Raw genomic sequence first — 20344 nt, 5'->3', positions numbered from 1 at the left:
CTCTTTCTTTGTCATTTTTTTGTTATAATTATGTACCCGTCGCATTACATAGGTTACTACATTAGCTATGCTATATTTACAGGTTACCACACTAATTATGCTATATTTACAAGTTACTATACTAGTTATGCTATATTTGTTACATTGGTTTTCAAGTCTTTAGCCAACTGCACTGAATACACTTTTTTCTTTTTCTTTTTTTTGAAAAATAGATAACATACTACTTGCTTCATTTATTTCATTTAAAAATAAACTTAGCTGTAAATATAAATCAACTAGGATTCGAACTTGGAACTTCATGTACCAACCACCAAGTCTTTTGCCACTTATGCTAAGGATGATCGGTCTGCGATGAATACACTTGTCTATTAAAATATGCACAGTTTATCAATAATCTATTGTAGATATTTTTACAAACCAAAAATTTTTCACCTTAGAAGACATTTTTACAAACCAAAAATTTTTCGTCTTAGAAGAGACATTCTTACCAACGGGATCTTAATGGTGCGCCTAAATTGCAAAATGAAAGAAGGGTCTAAAAGCACAGCAGGCAAAAAGTTTATCTTTTTATGCAAAAAGATGATCTTGAATAGGTGTGAAAAAAGAAAAGTATTGTACAGCATATCCCAGAGGCAAAAATTTGGAGAAAATAAACTAAAATTGCAAACTTACATACACAACATGGTGCAATATGTCATAATGGTAGATGATGAGATATCGCTAATGTAAACTCAGCTAGCTATAAATTTACATGCACCTTGCAATATAAAAAACAAATGCATCTGTTCATCATATGCTTCAGCCTCTATCAGCAATCCACTGCATATAAAAAAGCTTTTTAACAAAGTGAAGTCTATCGAAGCTCTCTAACAGAGGAAAGGCTATATGATGGAATAGAGGACATACAGAGGCAGTGCGCTTATGATATACAGAAGTATCAAGCATAAGCGAAAGTTTCTCCCTGTAATTAGCACCATAACTCTTTCCGAGTTAAAAAGACAACAAAAAACTATCGACAATAGTCACAGCCAAAAATATTTTATTTGGGCAAATACCAATGCCTAACTTTGCTATTTGGGAAGAGCATTCAACAGTCGAATAAGTGAGATGCTACCATTAGACCTTCCAGTTCCCTCCGCAGAAGCCTTTGGTCGTTCCTGCTAGAAATGTTAACTTATGATAGACACGGCAAGCATACTTAAAGATAGTCAATTCTCGAGTTACATCAGCAAATTAAATGGTTAATGAGACCATTTAAGCGCATCGTAAGATGCAAGTTGTTTACTAGATTCTACTTAAACATTAGCCCCTAGACTTTCACATACATTGCACTTAGGTTCGTCCAAAATGTCTAATATTCTTTATAAATAATAACCAATTTTACCTTCTTTCTCCCAAAAGGACTCTTCTTACTAAGAAGCTTAAAAGATCATTTAGTATAATGCTAGATACTTTCTTTAATGGTCACGGGTGAAGTTTTCAAGTGAAAAGCATTATGACCAAATTTGAAATATCAGGATGATACAGAAACTATCCGTATAGTTTACTCAATCTCCAGCCAAGAAAATAATATACCTTTGGTTTATCTGTGTCTATATCGGGACCAGTAAATTCTTTTAGCAGCATTGTTGAAGCTGGTAACAATCTTCTGCTCGAGAAAGCACATTTGAGGAAGTCATGCATCATAGAACATTGAACTGTTTGTATGTGGGCACAGAAGAAAACACACTTGACTACTAACCTTTTTGATTTCTTCACATTGCAAGGTTTGGAAGTAGAATCATGCTTCTCTCTTTCGGGAAGTTCCTTCACTTGGAATTCGTTTTTAGTCTCAGGATCCTCATTAAGTAAAACATCTGAACCCAATGGCCGCTTCACAAAAATTTATGAATAAAATGAAACACTACTTTGAGAATAGATGTGTCGATAGAGACTTAATTAGAGAACAAAAAGGACGTTTTCTTCTTTTCTATACAATGCTATCTTTCAATGATTTTCAGTTCTGCTTGTCTCTGATGAGGTAGAACTTTTACACAGGCAAACAAAAAGGAATATGATGAAATTTGCCATTGGACATAGTTCTTTGTGCAGTATTTTCCAATTTCAACGATCAAATAGCTAGAAAATATATATATATAGAGGGGGGAGGTGGGGGTGGGGGTTTGGCGGGCACGGGCACTAAGCCAAGCATAAGAACCCCATGAGTTATTGCGCTATCACAGAGGCCACCTCAACTAAAGTTGACATGAAGTACGCAAACAATCAACTTGCTTCAGTTAGCCACATTCTTCTTAATTCCATTAATTTCTGCAACCTCCATTAGCACGTAATAGTCAAGTGATCCTTCGAACTTCAAATCTTCCCCTTTAAGATGCATGGATAAATCTAAAGGCACTTGTCTCATATTGCTTTCATATGATTACTTGCCATTACAAAAAATTTAACAGAAATAAGAGGCAGGTGGTTGATTAAACTAGAAAACTTGTTTAAATAATATATTTTAACTTCTAAATGGAGGTGGCCATCTAAAAATGCACGATTGTTAGGAAAGTCAAGTGGATCTATCTCATAAATATATGGGCGTGTTTGATTGGAAGTCGGAATCGGAATCGGAATCAGAATCGGAATCAAAATAAGTTGGAATCGAAATCGGAATGACTCATTGCCTAATAGTGTTTAAATTGGTCATCTAAATCGGAATCGGAATAAATCATTCGCATTGTCATGTTTGATTCAAGTAGATATAAAAAACATAATCAAATTAATATACTAACTTTATCTTTATAATATATTATAATTTAAATTCGAAATACTTGATTAAATTTTAATTTTTAATTCAANATTTCGATTTATTCAAATTCAAACTTAAAATTACAATTTAAATTTTAATTTGAATCCATAAATTTAATTTAAGTTTTAAATAAAATTTGAATTATATAAATTAAAATTTAATTTAAATTCAAATTCATAAGTTAGATTCGAAATACTTGATTAAATTTTAATTTTTAATTCAAGTTCAAATTAAAATTTAAAATTATAAATTTAATTTCTAAATTTAAACTCATATTTTAATTTAAAAAGTTAAAAAAATAAATTTAATCCGAATAAATATTCATTCCGTCCGGATTCAACTTCCAATCCAGCCTCATAGGCCGAATTGGAAAAAGAGGTGATTGGGAGATTCCCATTCCACTCGGGAATTGGAATTGGAATGGGACTCCCGCGTACAAAACACCCACAAACGGATTCGCCGATTCCGATTCTAGGGTGAGAAAAAGCAAACCAAACACGCCCTATAAGTTAATAATATTAGCAGCTGACCCGATGGGTTACTAAGACTCGAATTCTAGTTCTAGGTAACTAGACAGTATAACTGAGTTTTACACTATCCGACTTGTTTGACAAGTCCAAAAGAAATTTAGCCAAGTTAATTCAGTGAAGTCAAATGGTCAAATTTTAAAATTGAATAGGAGTCCTTAGATCCAGAGGCCAAGCTCGGCAAGACTATTACTTTGTTGGAAACTTGTAATATTCAAATATGCACCAGCATTTTCCAATCTACAAAACAAGGTCCTGTAATTAGGGATGCAAATGGATTCGGGTTGGCCGAGCTCCCACCCTGATTCGCATGAAATAGGACACTAAATGGGAGATAATAAACAACTTCGGGGCAATATAAAGTGCCATTTTTATGATCCGAGACGAATTCGGAGCGGAAGGTGGTGATCTGCCCTGCCCTAAACCCACCACAAATCCACCCCAAATAAATATTTAAATAATAGAATGATTTTCATTTTTTTAGAATATTATTTGAGTTCTGAATGTTATTTATTTCTAACAAGAATGTAATTTAAGAGATAGTTGCTTTAATGGTAAATTTATTATTTTAAAATTTTATTTTAATTAAAAGAACAAAATTTTAATTATATTTAATTTAAATTTGAATAAAAAATAAGCAGGACGGATTCAAGGCGCCAACGGGAGGCAGATTCAAAAATGGGGCAGAATATAAGCAAAATATTTTACCCTATCACGGAGGCAAAGCAAGAGGCAGGACAGATATGATGTTAGCCAAGTGGAAGGCAGGGCAAAGCTCCTACCCCAAATTCCGTCCATTTGCATCCCAATGATGCAACAAATAAAACTTTTTTATTTTTATATGCAATTTTCTTTTATTTTATAAGTTCGTGTTTAATTCGGGCTTAAATTGTTTAATTTTAGTTGATTCAGCTAACCCAAACCTTTTTTCTCCAAAAAAATAAAACAAACCTAAAAGACCTTTCAACTTCCTAAAATCGCCTTGTTTTCTATGCATGACCGTTGGATGAACGTGTTGTATTGAAGATGAAAAGACAAGAATTTATTATAGGAAAGACTCTTAACACTAAATACTTAATTCGTGATGTTTTGGGAGGTAGATTTGATAAATAGAAAATTTTACTTTTATTTTTTATCCTTGCCATGTTCTTCTTTCCATTGTAATCGTCGACGCTTCTTCCTCGCGTTGAGATCGTCTTCTTCCTCAACTTGATCATCCTCACTTTTTTTCTCGTGGTTGGCTGCTACTTGTACCCCTCCTCTTCTTTCGGGTCTTTGCCTCCTTTTTTATAGTCTAAGTTTTACCGGTGGTGTACTGTCCTCCTTGTCGATTGTGAATCATCCACAATTGTGTGATCGATGCACTTATTGTATCTTACCTTCTCTCTCATCTCCCAATATTCCATTATCCCTTTCAATCTAGCCTTCCACTATTACCAACCATGTTTACCAAAACAACCAAATATAAAAGTTTTAAGTCCGATAAAACCGAATTTACCTTTTAGTGTTGCTTCAGTTCAATTTAATTTTTCATCTTGCTGAAATTTTTTTCTTTCTTCCTTGCTTAAGTTATAGTAAAGTTGGCCAGATCGATAAATTGAACCTAATTTATTTCAAGGAATACCTATAAAGTATAAACGAAAACAAACTTGAAACAAGACATCCATTGTATTACAACTGTAAAAGTAGAGCATGACTGAAGATTGAAGAGCTAACCTTAGAATCATTTGCTAAAATTGGTCCTTTATTCCCTGACAAAGATAAAATGCCCTCATCATCATCTGCTGGAAATAGATCAAACTAATTCAGAATGAATGAAATGGAAGATGCTTAAAGAATTAGAAGTCATTATAAAATACTGACAGGTGAATTTGAAACAGATCTGTGTGCTTCATTAGAAAGGCAAAAGATTCAGCAAACAGAAAAAAAAGGGTATAGAAAGATGCATCACCTTTTGAACTTCCATTGCACATTGACTCAGATTGTGCAGACTTTAGCCCTTTAGAATCATTGTGTTCTTGATTTATCTCTTGGTAGCCATGAGGCTCATAGAGTAACCTCTCTGAACATTGAACTTTAGCTAGCAAATATAGAGATGTTCTGAAATTAATACAGAAGCTTAAAAGAAAAAACGTGTCGATATAGTTACAACTATCATTTAAGTATACTATACCCGGATGCTTTGGGCTCTCCAAAACAAGAGAGTATGAGCAATCAGTATTAGAATTGTTTACCTGAGTCAAGAATAGGCTCCAATCAGAAGCAATGATGAATACTTTAAAATGGTATAAAATAAATTAAATAAGGCTTAATGGAAAAAATGGTAGTGTTGAAGTTAAGACAAATGCATGGATACATTTGAGCACTACATTAAAAGATGTGTATGCAAATTAACTGTCACTCTTTACCTCTTCCTTATGTCCAATCTGATGCAAATCTGATGCGGTATCATTGCTTGCTACACCTTCCGCTTCAACACAGGTTTCCTCAGAGCCAATCAAAGGATCATTAGCAGATTCTGTCGAGATTCAATAGAATATTTTGCTTCAACTCTCTGATATTAGTTCACCTATAAGAACCAAGGAAGGTAGACGGACAGAACCAATGCAAACCTGTCAAATCAACAGGACAGGAAATCTCCCAGACTCCTGATTCTCCAAATTCTATGTTTTTGCCACCATAATCTCTGCTGAGAACATTCTTACTTCCCTGCTCAATAGGCTGCAAATTACCAAATAAATCTGATGCTGATGCATGTAAAAACTGAAACAAGCTGAAACTCTCAACAAGGCAAAGGTCTGTTTACCTCAACATTGTTTTGCCATCTTGAATCAGATGAAGCAACTGAATCAGCAGTATCTGAATTCGCTGTCTGAAATCAAAATAAGTAAATGATCTCTCAAGAAGAAGTATGAATAAGAACTGAATAGTCAGCATTAACATTGTAAAATTCATTGCAGAAGGCCAGCTATTAAATAATTTTCAAAATACAGAACAATGTAAATTGTACAGTTGAGACATTATTTAAGGATGCTATGCTCTGGTATTGAGGATCTAAGCAGAGATTCTGGATCATCAGTGGTAGTTCCTATGAAGCATATTGGATTAAATTGACCTTAAAAGCTGGAGGGTTTTAGCTGCTTGCAAGATTTAAAGTGCCGTGGCACGGGGGCGTGCCGCTCTTTCCCTGGCACGGCACGGCACGAGCACGCTTCCGTGCCGACACGTGGTGCGCATGCGTGCCAATGGATACGCATAACCTCTTACTTGCATGCTTTGGCACGGACTTATTTAAAGTTTTTTGGTTCTAATAAATTTTTATAATGTTATTTTGAAAGATTTAGACAAATAATTATTAATATTTGCTATGTATAGTTTACTATACTCATCAATTAACATGCATATAACTATTTTGTATATAAAGTACAACTATACCTGATGTAGAATAGAAATTAAAATTCTTTTGTTTTTATTTTTTTTAGAACTAAAAAAATTATAACAAATAAAATGGTAGAAAATTTTATTTTTTCTAAAAACATTTCAAGATTTATATATTGATTCGATTAGGAAGCATATAATGACTAGAACAACCAAAATAGTACCGCAATTACATCCATATTTTTTTTCTTTTTTATTCTTTTAAAAAATATTTTATCAAAATTTGTTTAGGAGATCGATTTTTGTTCCCCTGATTCACCGAAAGTTTCGCAGTACGACAAATTTTGACAAAATAATTTGCGAGGAAAAAATGGATGTATTTTAATTTAACAAAAGAAAAAAGAAAAAGCCAAAAGGCAAAAAAAAAAAAAAAGGCATCAGCCAAAAAGCAAAAAAAAAAGATGACAAAAAGACAACACGATGCCGCGAGACTCGGGGGGGTACGATAGCCCCCCTGTATCGTGCCCCCTTCTTGGGAGCACGGCACGCCCCGTGCCGTACGGCATGGCACGGGGCGGCACTTAATTCCTTGGCTGCTTGCATATAACATTGAACAAGTTCGCTCTAACCTTTTAAATATAAATCCGGAAAAGACCCTTAAAACTACGCTTGAAACTCATGGACAAGTTGTATTTCCCTAGCTATGAAACATAAATGAACTGTAGTTTCTCATTCAAAAGGTGATACAAAACAAGTTACACACATAAATTTCGCCTTCACTTAAGTCGAAGAGCAATTAATGTTTCGTCACTTGAATTTGAACCATAAAAGATAATCGTCAACAGATGCATCATAGAAAATATACCTGTGGCCTAGTTGCATGACAAGTTGACTGGTCATCCACTCGACAAGAAAATTCTTCAACAAAAAGAGGCATTTGGCATGAAGAATATGAACTCAATTCCTCCAACTTCTTTTGCAGTTCCATGATTTCGTTGTCCTTCTTTCCAATGGTTTCTTTTAGAATTTCAATGGCACCCTCAGATTCCTGTTGACATAATTAATCAGCATAATATAAGAGCAGCCATTTAAACAGAAAATTACAATTGAAGCAACTAGATGCATCAACAATTTTAAGTCTTAAAAGAGTTAAATCAGCAGCTCAAGGAAACAATAAATTCTAATAGACCTATACTATAAAAACAAGAAGTTAAAAAGATTCTGTTCGAATTTCCCAACCCACCTAAGTAATTAGGCTAATAACCCTAGGAAAACTTCGTAAAATATCGGATACTTAGTGCGTGTGGGTTCAAGCTAGTGCTTCGGCAAAAGTGCTATTTAGGTAGAGTTCACTAACAGCTTTCTCATTAAAAACTCCTAAGCAAGGATTGCCCTGCAAGTCAACATGCCTTGCACTCATGCAGATAAGTCCGCGCCGCCCGTGCCATCATATAAAATCAGGGGTGGGCCGAGGTGTGTGCCATGCCAATGGTACACCAACATGCCCCAATCTAGTGGAACGTCATTTGCTGTTCCTCAGCAACTTTTGCTGAAGAAGAAGCAGAAATGCAAATTTGGACCTTCAGTTTTGGGGTGTAGAAACTCTTTAAAAAAAAAAAAAAAAAGTCTCATAATATTTGTTTGTCAGACGTCTAGCAACTTCTTTTGGAAGAAGATAGGCCAGTTCAAAAACCAAGCAAAATAGGCACCTAATCATGATAAAGATAACATGATAACGATTGAATGTACAAAACAAAGTTGGATATTGCCAAATATAGTCCCAGAAGTTACTCTGCATGATAATTAAGTCTTTGTATAGTAATATTGTCTCAAAAAGGTGCCCTGCCAGCACTATTATTAAACTTGCTTTTTCATGTTAGAAATTCTCGAGGAAATTAAGACTTAAGTCAAACTTCAGTGATTAAATTGTTGATATTGAACTCTTCGAATGACACTGAAATTTGAATCAAACTTTAACACCTAAACTTTCAGAGTTGAAAACTTGAAATACAAAGATGAAATTGAATGTCAGGTCAAAATTAAGAAAGAAAATTTAACCAAATAAATTTTAATGCAAATGAACTGGCCAGAAGGAAAAGTGCAACATACGACACAAGTATTACCAGAAGTTTTTGTTTATACTGCTTTAGAACTTGCCATAAAGCCTTGGCGAAATTTCTCATGATCATTTCATTCCTGGTGACTCGTTGCAATTGTGCATAGAGGTCATCATAATGTCCTACTTTACTATCCAATGTTGCAAGAGACTCCGAAGAACTGTTTAAAACTTGTGATGGTTCAATCTCTTGAAGCTTCTCTGAATCATCAACTACAATGTCTCATTTGTTGACAAGCAAAAACCATAATTAGAATACAGAAATACATAAATAAAGGAACTCAAAGGACAAAACTAATAATTCACGTAATCACTGGGAGATAATGCAGCAACTTCAAGAGAAGAAGTCCAAAACCTCGCTTAGATTCTCGGGAATCCTCATTTGCACTTGCGTCACAATTTTCAACAGCCTGCAAAAGAAAGCAACTGAAATGAAACAATATGCCTCAAACTTTTACAGTGTGATGCTCAAATTAAACCATGTTGAGGCAAGAATGATTTCTCATTTGTGTTTCACAATGGTTAGTGGTCTTAAGTCAGTTAAGCATGTTTCTAAGAGTTTCTTCTACCGTCATCTTTAAAAGGAGCAGAAATCGTTGGGTTGTTATGATGGTAAACATAAAGAAAAGTTTAATTATGATAAACCAACAACTAAACTTTTAATCCTATCTCAATTTTCACCATGCATTTTCAATTGATTCAAATTTAAACCTTACAATTTATTCGTCTCAAATAGATCCAAGAATTTTGACCATTTCTCAATTTAGATGCTGATCTTTTGAGAAATAGTTGGCAAACGGTGTTAGTTATACATAGTTGATTCTTAATTGAACAAATAGCCCAATAATAGACTATCTACGTAGCTTCAGTACAAGGGAAGAGCCCTTTTTTGGGGCCTTAAATCTATTGTCTAGACTGCAGCTTACATGTATGATCAAATGTAGAAACGACATTATATGCCAATCCATTCTTGTGAAGTTTGCCTCCAAATTTCTAAATTATCCCAAATTTTTGGGCCTGTTTGAGACGAGCAAAATAGAGTGTTGAAATTGAAGCAAGACATGTAATAGGGTACATGAGACAGATGAAATTAGAAGAGTGGCTTTAGAACTTGGCCTTAAAATAATTATATTTATGTGGATGTACGATTTTGCATAACAACATAACATGAAGAGTGGATGAACGAAGTGGAATAATGTGGGTATAAATCGACACATTTGAATCTTAATAATAAAATTGAATGATAGCCAAAACCAGCAGTACAACCGACAAGTCATGAGATAATTTAAGATTCCACAGTAATTAATCTCTACATGACCGTAAACTTATCATTTTTAAACATGGTAAAATGAGATCTATATCAGAATACACATGGATAATTCAACCAAAAATACCTGCGATTAATCCAAAAAAAAAATGAAAGAGACTGACAATGAGGGCCTTGAAAAAGGTAGTACCAATTCAAGGTCATTAAGCTTTCTTCTCTTAAAATTCTCGGGGCAAATAAGTGTCAAATTACTTCTTTTTTGAGAAGACAGACCAGAGAAATCATCAAGATTAGAATACCTGAATAAAGAAGGTGAAGAAAATAAAGAAACTTTAAAAAGGCTCATAAATATAAAAGCAGTATTTACTATATTTAAGGCATTTCAAATGTTGCATAATCAATGTATTTTAAATCCATCTACAAAAAACCAAGTTGTCACTACTTAAAACATAAGAAAAACTGATGAGAGCAAATTAAATTTGTTATTGAACTTTCATTTAGTTTCCTTAGCATCTGTGTTCGCAACTAGCTAATTTATGTGGATCATCACAATTTTTGGCACTTCTTTCCCTTATGCCCTTGGTATTTCCATCATTTTTTCCTGCAAGAATTCAATTGGCATGGATTTCACTAAGCAAAATAAAAAGCTAAATACACATAACATTGATTACTTACATCATGGCTAGCTATCAAATGCTCCTTCAATAAGATCATTATATACTTGTATAACTTGTTCAATACAACAATATGTTGTTTGAACAGACTTAGGGCATGTTTGATTCATGAGTGGAATCGAAATTGTAAATGGTATTGGATTGCATTGGAATGGGAATTGGAGTGCTGAATTTTCTAAAATTGTTTGGTTCATTATTAGAATGGAAATCAGAATGAACATTTAGAATTTTAGGAGAGGGTTTTGGTTAAGAGAGACGAGAGTAATGAAGGGAGAGAAGAGGGATGTGTTTGTAAGAGAGTTTTGAGTGGTTTACTAGGAATGGGCCAATCAGGGATCCAAAACCAGATTGAGTCATAAATGCATTCGGTCTTTCCATTCCATAGTGGAATGGGAATTGGAATCTGATTCCTGTAAAACAAACAACAACTATTGAAATTAATAAATCTCATTCCGATTCCATAGTCTAAAATAGGTGAACCAAACAAGTCCTTAGTGTTTAATAAATTATTTGACTTAATATTAGTTTATCCTCAAACCACAGATCTGAAAGTACATGATCCTTCCTTTAACAGCAACTCTCAAAATCCAAGGAAAATCAACTTATAGCTTGAGCTTTTTATGCGAAACACCAACTAGCTCACAATCTGATCATGCGCTCAATTATGACCATCATAGTATCAGGCTTGATGCATACTATAGGGTGTGTTTGGGATTTGATGTAGCCTTTAGCCTCGAACCTATTTGGCATAAAAGATATTACCAATATAAATGGTTGCCTTTTGGCAAAATCAGCTTTTTTTGTGAAAATGTTCATGGCCTAAAAGCTATTATTAAAATGTAGAAGTAATACATAAGCAACTCGACAACCGTCCAAACAGAGAAGGCCATTGCATTTAGTCCCAAAAGTGATTTCGGGCCCACCAAAATGCACAATCAAACATGTATGTCCATTGGCACTAGCGTGGGCCTTGTCTCAACTTGGGTGCTTTGGTAGGTTTAGTTGTTCTACCTATTAGGGTTACAAAACATTCTCTACAGTACCATTTGGTTCGAGAACAAGCTATTCTTGCTTATTCCTGTCTTCTGGAATAAGCAGAAATTAGACCAATTTTATGTTTGGAAGAGAATCAAGATATTATGAGGAATATGAAAAATTACATTTGGGTGATTGGGTTGAAATAGTAGGAATAAGAGTAATTATAAAAATAATTATCTAAATAATAAGCATCTAAATATTAGTAAAATAATATTTTAACAAGTTAATAAAATAATTAAGTAGGAATACTATATGAGATGATGAAGATTGAAGAACGACATTAATTAGTGAATAGCTATAAAAAAAAAGTCAGTATGTTAATATTAATTAATTATTTAATCAATTATAATTTTTAGTTAATCTTTAATTAGATAAATTAAAACAATATAAATATTAGTTAATGATTGAATAAGCATATCAAATAGGTAATTATTTAATTAGCTAATTATTTATAAATAATAAATTAATTACTATTTAAAATATTAATTTAACAAGTCAAATGATTAATTAGCTAATTATTAAAAAATTAATTGCATTAATTAATAATATTTTATAATTATTTATAACTTAATTAGTAGAGGAATAAGATAGAAAATAGCTTGTTCCACCTAATAGGCAGAATTACTATTCTCTTCTCTTAACGGGTTATTCCAGAATAACCTATTAAGAGGAGAATAGTAATTTCTAATGCCGTTTGGGAGAATAAGGAGAATAAATCTTTTATTCACCCTTTATCCCTTGAACCAAACATGGCCTATGTGGTTTAGTTAGGCTCATAATACTGCCTTCCCTTATATAGAATCTACTGTATGATATGTATAAAGTTCAATTTATGCGTGACTAATAAAGTACTAAACTGTTATGATGCAACCTACTCTTGGATATGTCGGTGAATCTGCCCACCACTAATTCCACATTTATTCTGCCGCCGTTACATAACTACGCAATAAACAATTAACACCACAAACTATTGGGAATATTTAGGTCCTGAGATGCTCCTTACTCAGTGAATGAGGGCTATGTATGTACTTAATTGTCTCTGATAGACCTAAACCGCAAAGAACTAATTACGAAAGGAAACACTAAAGTGATATACTGTAATGATCATGGTATACTCACTTTAAATTTTTCTGCTATTATTCTAGAATTTTTTATTGAAAAAAAAAATAAAACTCCATACATTGAAGGAAACTACCAAAATCACTAGAACTATGCAAAGAAGAGTTGGGTGCTGCTATGCTGCTCAAAAAGGAACATAGGAAAATCAGCAAATATAAAAACCTATGAGACGATCAATAAGGGTATCACCCAATGCTTCTTAAAGGTAAAGATGCGCTAGCAACTCGTTTTGATTACTCAAGTTACAACCTAATTATCTAGAGATAGAAATGTATTAACAATGACATGTTGAGTGCCTAGATATTCAACTTAACCATGCAACACATTCCAGACCAATGATCAATGTTAAGCTTTTTTACAATTGAGGATGACAGTACAATTGAAAAATGACAAGAGCTTATGTGTTACATCTTCCCAGGTTCAAGGATCTTTAAGAATCAAAGCTTGAAATCATTTTCAACCTTAGAAAATCCAAACAGCGATCTTCAATATTTTCTCTAGACTTAATACTTTCAGTTTGCATTGGTTCAAACAACCTTTATCACATGCTTTACATCCTTGAGACCAAAGCATGCCCATATTGAGCAATTAAGGATGACATGACTATCTGTATGTGTTACATGTTCTGAGGTTGAAGGTCTATTCAGGTTTGAAGTCTCAGACCATTTTCAACTCCGTGAAATAGTGTGTTCTCAGTTATTTTCCCTCTACATACTACCTCAACTTTGCATTTGTTTAAGCACTCTTTATCAAATGTTTAAGACCCAAGCATGACCATAAGAGGTGTCTGTTCACTGGTTTGTAGCATTTCTGAAACGCTTTACAATTCCTATTACTAATAACAAGATTGTCACCATGCAATTTGAGCCGGAAGAGGGCAAGGAGCTCTTAGAGTCATGTTGGTGAGTTGTGTTCCCTAGGAATCTCACTACAAATGGGTATGGGAATGACAAAACTCTCCACACCATGGTAACATAAAATTGCAGCTAGTTAGGAATCTTGGACAATTTCATCAAGTTTATTGTGTCCTCCCAAAACGAACTGTATTATAACAAGCTCGCCATTTCAGCTACAAAATTAGGCATTCATAAAATATTACCAATTGATGAAATGAATGCCCCCTAAAAGATTGAGAAATAAACTACTGGAATTGGCCTCCATTATCTAAAAGCCTATATAAAGAATGATAAATTCGGACGTTCTTGTAATCATCCAAGTTTTTTACCTCAACACAGTTTTTGCATACAATAAAGATAGACGACAACAATCATTTGACGAAATGTCCTAATCAACATGAAGATATTTATTTATAAAAACCAGTCATTTCAAGCATAATGAAATGTACACAGCATAGATTCACAAAAATACTATATTTTTCAGGAAGACAAATAGGATAAAGGGTGAGGGCTGGGAAGTGAAAAGATTCAGGAGTGATACTTTATTTTCATATAAGGCGACGCCTTTCGGAGCAAAAATGATGTATCAAGGTAATCATCTTCCCCAGGTTTTACTGTTAAAATCTGCATAAATGTCAAAAGAAATAGTCAAGTGTTATACATTTTTCAATCTTAAAAGCAGTAACTGTACAACCTTAAAACCAAAATAAATAAATAAAATAAAAAATTAAAAAATAGTTCTGCGTTCCCTATAATCCCTAAGAACAAAGAAAAAGGATTATATATTTTGTCTAAATATTTAAATAAAATTAGCTTGTAACTAATGGAGTCCTAGTTTTGGCCTGAAACAGAATTCAGTTGTTGTAATTTGTAGAATTACTAGTTGACGGCACAGACAGTCTACTAGGAAGAAAGAAAAGGAAAGGAAAGGAAAAAAAAGAAGATCATAAGGGAGAAGGGAGAAGAAAAAAGAAAGGAGAAAGCCAAATATACCCTGAAAGAGACTAACACGACCAAAGCTTCACGAGTGGAAGAAGAATTGAGCTTGTTTCTTTCTTCTCAAGAAACAAGTGAGGTATTTCTTTGCAAAATTGTGCTTCAAGAAGAAAGAACTATTTCTCTTTTCAACAGTTTTAAATAGCCGTTGCTATGCCCACCACAGCAGCCACTATAGCGGGTTTACTATGCTATCGCTAAGCCATAACATTTAGAACGGGATTTAGCGGAATGGGTTCGTAGTAGCAGCTTTAGTAGCACTAAGGTCACTAAAGCAGGCGCTATAAAGCGGGGTCGAAGTAGGTCACTATGTGCCCAAGGCTTAGAAATTGTGGGTTTTGAAGTTAAATAAAAATGATCAATACCCTATACTTGGATTATAGTTTTTCTATTTTTTATCTTCTTGGTTTGGTAAGTCATAATATTTCAAAGTTAGTCATACAAATAATGGCATTAAATGTGTATACTTAAAATAAGAGATTGAAGAGCACATTTGTTGGAATTTAAATCCTATAATTTCGATTTATTATGTGTATTATGAATAAAATAAATTAATTATATTATATGTAAAATTAATTATGAATAAAAATAATTAATTCATTTTAGATAGTTTAGAAATTTGAAATTTGAAATTTGAAATTTGAAATTTGAAATTTTGAAGTTGAAAATGTGGGAATAATGAATAGTGTACAATTTTAAAACCCTCTATATATAGGTAGGGGAGAGAGGATGAGAGGGTTTTGGAGGACGTGTTACTTTGAGAACACACAAACCCTCCTTTAATGTCAAAATATGCAAAGAACAGATGCACCGAAGATCCCCCCATGGACCATACATATATCCACAATCAACAGCCTATGATGCACTAGGAGCACCAAAAGCAGCCCCAGGACACGTGCGGTATATGGTGCACCAGGTGCACAGAAAGTAACCCCACTAAACGTGGCACTATATTAACCTAACTCTGCGGTGTACGGTGCACCAGAAAGTAGTACGAAGGCACATGGCAACACAGTAATGTAACTCCACGGACTTTAGTATATAGTAATAGATAATAGATAGGCTTGCAATACTACAAAAGATAATGATTAGTTGTATTTTCTTCAACTTAAGGAATATAAACTATTTAGTTTTTTTTGTGAAACCGGCTATACATTCGTAGTACTCGCCATGGCACCCACTATCCTCTTCCACTATAAGACCCCAAATGTCATGTGCTCCTATCTGCTTTTTACAACCTTACTTTTCAATAGAAATTTGTACTTCAATTGAAAAAAAAAATTCCTTTTTTTATTTTCTTCACAAAATGAATATGATAACAAGAAGAAGAGCCCATCTCTAGTAATAGCAACCTAGTTTTTTTCCAAATCTACCAGGGTACATAGGTATACTCACATAAGGGTTAAGTATAATAAAAACTAAAAATAAAATTTAATTGGTTAAAAACATGAGCAAAAAACTAACCTACTCAATTGACAAACTACAATAGTTCAACCTCAAACTAGACCAATGTGACTCCAAAACACTTCAATAAATTTTCAAATAGCTTTAATTTAACTGAAACCCATGGTATTTAGGCATGTAAATAGGCCAAGCGGTTCGTGCTATAACATCCATGCCATGAGCTAGGGCCTTGTCCCAAGGGCATGTCCCAAGGCCTCTCAAGGTTTTATCAAGTCCGCTATATCCAATAGATAGCTGAGCTATACATGGGGCTATTTTGATACAAAATGGATCAAAATGCCCTTGCCAACATCCAAAATATGTGCTCAGGAGATGGAGTCGGTTTATTCCGGGTTCTTTTCTCAGAATAGATATACTAAGAAGATCGAACTGGCCATTGAACCAATTCACAGTTAAACCTATTCGATCGGCTGGTTAGTGGAAAAGTAAGGGAAGCGTGGGTAGTGGAAGCAATGGACCCATGAGTAGTGGAAGCATGGGTTGATTTAATAGAGACGCTTTTCGAGGACTTGTACATTCTAGGCCAGGAGAAGGTCCATTTAGTTGCCCACTGCTTGGAAGGCGAGGCCCACGATTAGTCGAATAAGTAGGGATGCAAACGGGGCGGATCCAGGGGCGGGAGAGTTCCCCCACCACCCGCTCCATTTCTTATCTGGGCGGGGCGGATTCGGGGCGGGTTACTTTTCATTTTATTTTTGGCTCCCACTTACCGCTCCATTCGGGGCGGGAGCGGGGCGGGAGCGGATTTTTAACGGATCGGGGTAGATTGAAAGAAGAAAAGAGTCTCCCGCCTCCTGCTCCATTTACTTAGCGGATCGGGGCGGATTCGGGGCGGGTTATATTTTTCTATATTTTTTGTTCCCACTTACCACCCCATTCGGGGCGGATCGGGGCGGAGCTCCACCAACCCGGATCCATTTGCATCCCTACGAATAAAGCTAGGGATAGCCGACCAATTGGCGCATACTCCGACATGGAAAGAGTTCCTAGGAGTGCTATTTAATTCTTATTTCCTAGAGGGCATCAAAGAGAAGTCGAAGGATGATTTCAAAAAGCTGTGATAGGGAGACTGCACAGTGAAAAAGTATAAGCAAGAGTTTACCTAAGTCCTCAATTGCATTCTGTTCACCGTTCGAGATGACATGCATAAGGCTTCATGCTTTCAGCGCAAACTCTAGCTGAAAATTATCAATTTGTGCAATCGCACCACCTACAAACTTTCCAAAAAGTAGTAGAGCATGGGTCGTGGGTGGAGAGAGAAACAGCGGTGGTGCGTGAGGAAAAGGAATCCCGTGATAAGGGTAAAGAAAAGAAAAGCACATGAAAGGGCTCAAGTGGTTAGTCGGGCTCACGAAGGCCTCTGAAGCATCCGTGTTCCCAAATGCAAGGTCATGGATCATTTGCCACCCATGGATCGTTTGAACCCCGACAACAACTAAAGTGTGTGATTTGCAGCGAACTGCACCAACACTGTCACGCCCCGGAGCCGCCAATTTGGTCGATTCGGGCACGCGAACAAACGCCGAACGGACAGCACCTCCCCTGTCCGCCCAAGACTCCAACAACATGTATAATGCAAGCAATTCAATACAAATGAATGCAATTATACAAGATTTGCACGAAGGCAAACGATAACCATCACACGTGAAAGCATCGATACTAAACTAAACATTTATCCACATACATGTCATTTGATTACATTTAAATCAAACACAAGTAATCTACTACATTTACATTCATTCGCATTCATTCACATTTACATCACATTGTCTTTCAACCAAAATATGATTTACATCTCTTTACATTTCTTAGTTCAACATACAAAAGTTGAATACTCAAGCATAGGGTATGCCTATAACTCCGTGGGCCGCTAACTACGGCGCTAGTCCCTTGCCTCGATCCTCCGTCACCCCGCTCGCGCATGGATCTGCAGGGTTAGTGGTGGTGTGAGAACTACAACGAAGTTCCCAGTGGGTTCGGTCGCCGACCGCACCGACTCGCCCACTAGGTCTATTCAGGCATATGTATTTCAATGAAGGAAGATACAAACCAACTAATGCAACTAATACAATGCCTGCAAGAAAGCTGTCAGCAAATAGAAAGATAATCAAGTACATAACAATTATGCATGTATGTCCATTCTCATTTTCCATGGCTTTACCCAATCATCTCGGGGTGCTCTTGGTTTACCCCAAACTCACAATCCACACATCCCATCTACCGGGGGAGGCACTTGGCACTACCACACGAGGGATCTTCGCCGAGGCACTCTCCCCGTAGTGTCTACACTCCGGAGTACACCGTAGCTACCTCCCTCAAGCCGGAACCAATGTGTGAGTACGATCCATTCCTCAATTTGAGGAAGCATAGCCAAACCTGTCTCAACTTTCACAATGCCTCAATGCCAATGATAGGTTCTTACCATATCATGCATACCACTATATCCGAGCCACAATGGTCATGATGCCACTCTAGGTTAAACCTTGTTTAGTCAATCTCGTTCTCAATGCCAATCGAGTCACTATAGTCGATGTCACATTTGTTTACTATTGTCATAGTCTTTTCTCGCATTCACATACACATAGGGTTTTTACATTCACATATGGTTCACATGGTTCTTTATCAATTCGCATATTCTTTAAGCATCTAAATGCATTTCAATCAAGAACACATATCTCACTACCCTATATGCAAGAATGCTACATTTCAATATGCTCAAATAAAGGTAACATAGACATAGAAAGTGATTCGGTGTTTTCGGATAGCACCCCCCACCTGTGGGTATGCTAGGATGCCGCAGTCCAATTCTCACGATTTTTAGACTTCTACGCCGCTTGCTACGGCAATCTATACCAATTTACCCTGTTTCTTCAATTTCTTCGCGTATGCTCATCGTATCGCCGAACCGAGCGCACCAACGCGTTCGTTGACCTACCAATTAGGTTGAAAAGAGATCAAACCCAAGCTTTGACCTCAAAATCCAAAAACCCTAACTTTAGGCCCTTATACAATGTCATCTTCCCCAATACTAGTCCCTAACATGGATACCATGGGGGAAATCCTCTAATTCATCTCCTAGAAGCATACTAGAAGGAATTAAACCAAAACCTAGCTTATAAACCAAGAAATCTGACCTTTGGTTCAAGCCTTTGCTCCAACTCTTGCACAATAGCAAGCAACACCTTCTACTTGTTCTTCTTCTCCACCTAGACCCCTCTAAAAGCTCTCTTGCTCAAGTCCTAGAGAGAGAGAAGGAGAGAGGAAAGGAGTTTTAGAGAGAGAGAGAGCGATATTTTGTTTGGGTTGGGAGGAAATGAGCCCTAACCCAAGCCCTCTCACACTTAACCCTTACACCATGCCATTTATGCACTTAAGCCCCTCTCATTTCACCAATTACAATCAGCCCTCACTGGGCATTTTTCGCATGCGGGGACCGGTCTCTCCACCAGGGACCGGTCTCACAGGGACCGATCTCTCCCCACAGGGACCAGTCCCCGAGAGCAGAACTCTTAGGACTCAACTTTGCTGGGCAACTTTCGCTTACGGGGACCGGTCTCCAAGGATCGGTCCCCGAGAGCACAGCTCTTAGGACTTAGCCAATTTTCCACCTATTTGGGCTGGCTACGCGTACGGGTACCGGTCTCTCCTTCAGAGACCGGTCCCCGAGAGTCCAAAATCTGGGACTTAGCCAAATTTTCCAATCTTACTCTCTCGAGTCCCTTTACACTATACCAAGGTTCCAAAACACTTAGAACCCTTTGTAACTTGTTCCACTCCGCGTTCCGTTCGTTTCGACGGAACTCGGCACGTTCTACGGGGATGTGATATGTTACAAACACAACAAACATACTCAACATAAAGGCCGGTGCTATCGATGTGGACGATCAAGCCATATGCAAACTGGTTACCCAAGAGATGTGTCTCCAGCGTAATCATCGGCTTCGACACCTTCGACTCCGTGGCAAATGGCAAGGGTTCCACCTACTTACACTCCGACAGGATACCCTCCTGTTCAACGCCAAACCGAGGAGCCCGAACAAGCGCTAAGTGGAAGAGTATATGCGGCGCAAGTGGTAAT

General features: G+C 36.1%; 1 protein-coding gene across 10 annotated transcripts in view; it reads right to left on the bottom strand.

Moving 5' to 3' along the window:
• LOC109707071 (kinesin-like protein KIN-6) overlaps positions 640–20344 on the bottom strand; it is a 56019-nt gene continuing 36314 nt past the window's right edge. The window contains exons 9-23 of one of the 10 annotated variants that reach the window (XR_002215400.1): positions 14348–14430; positions 10270–10378; positions 9168–9222; positions 8820–9034; positions 7562–7744; positions 6125–6190; positions 5931–6039; positions 5727–5836; positions 5492–5552; positions 5270–5398; positions 5035–5102; positions 1742–1872; positions 1576–1648; positions 907–1160; positions 640–819 (exon numbers count right to left, since the gene is read on the bottom strand). Coding sequence is in view for 6 of the 10 variants with exons in the window: in XM_020228138.1 (XP_020083727.1) it covers positions 1071–1160; positions 1576–1648; positions 1742–1872; positions 5035–5102; positions 5270–5398; positions 5492–5552; positions 5727–5836; positions 5931–6039; positions 6125–6190; positions 7562–7744; positions 8820–9034; positions 9168–9222; positions 10270–10378; positions 14348–14430 (1482 nt within the window). In the remaining 4 variants the exon portion in view is untranslated. Of the gene's footprint in view, positions 1161–1575; positions 1649–1741; positions 1873–5034; positions 5103–5269; positions 5399–5491; positions 5553–5726; positions 5837–5930; positions 6040–6124; positions 6191–7561; positions 7745–8819; positions 9035–9167; positions 9223–10269; positions 10379–14347; positions 14431–20344 lie in introns of those variants that run through there. The other 9 variants (XM_020228140.1, XM_020228142.1, XM_020228138.1 and 6 more) reach the window with 9 other exon arrangements.

This window comes from Ananas comosus, linkage group 3, assembly GCF_001540865.1.
Source record: "Ananas comosus cultivar F153 linkage group 3, ASM154086v1, whole genome shotgun sequence".
Classification (NCBI taxonomy): Eukaryota; Viridiplantae; Streptophyta; class Magnoliopsida; order Poales; family Bromeliaceae; genus Ananas; species Ananas comosus.
This window is presented reverse-complemented; position numbering and strand designations above follow the sequence as displayed.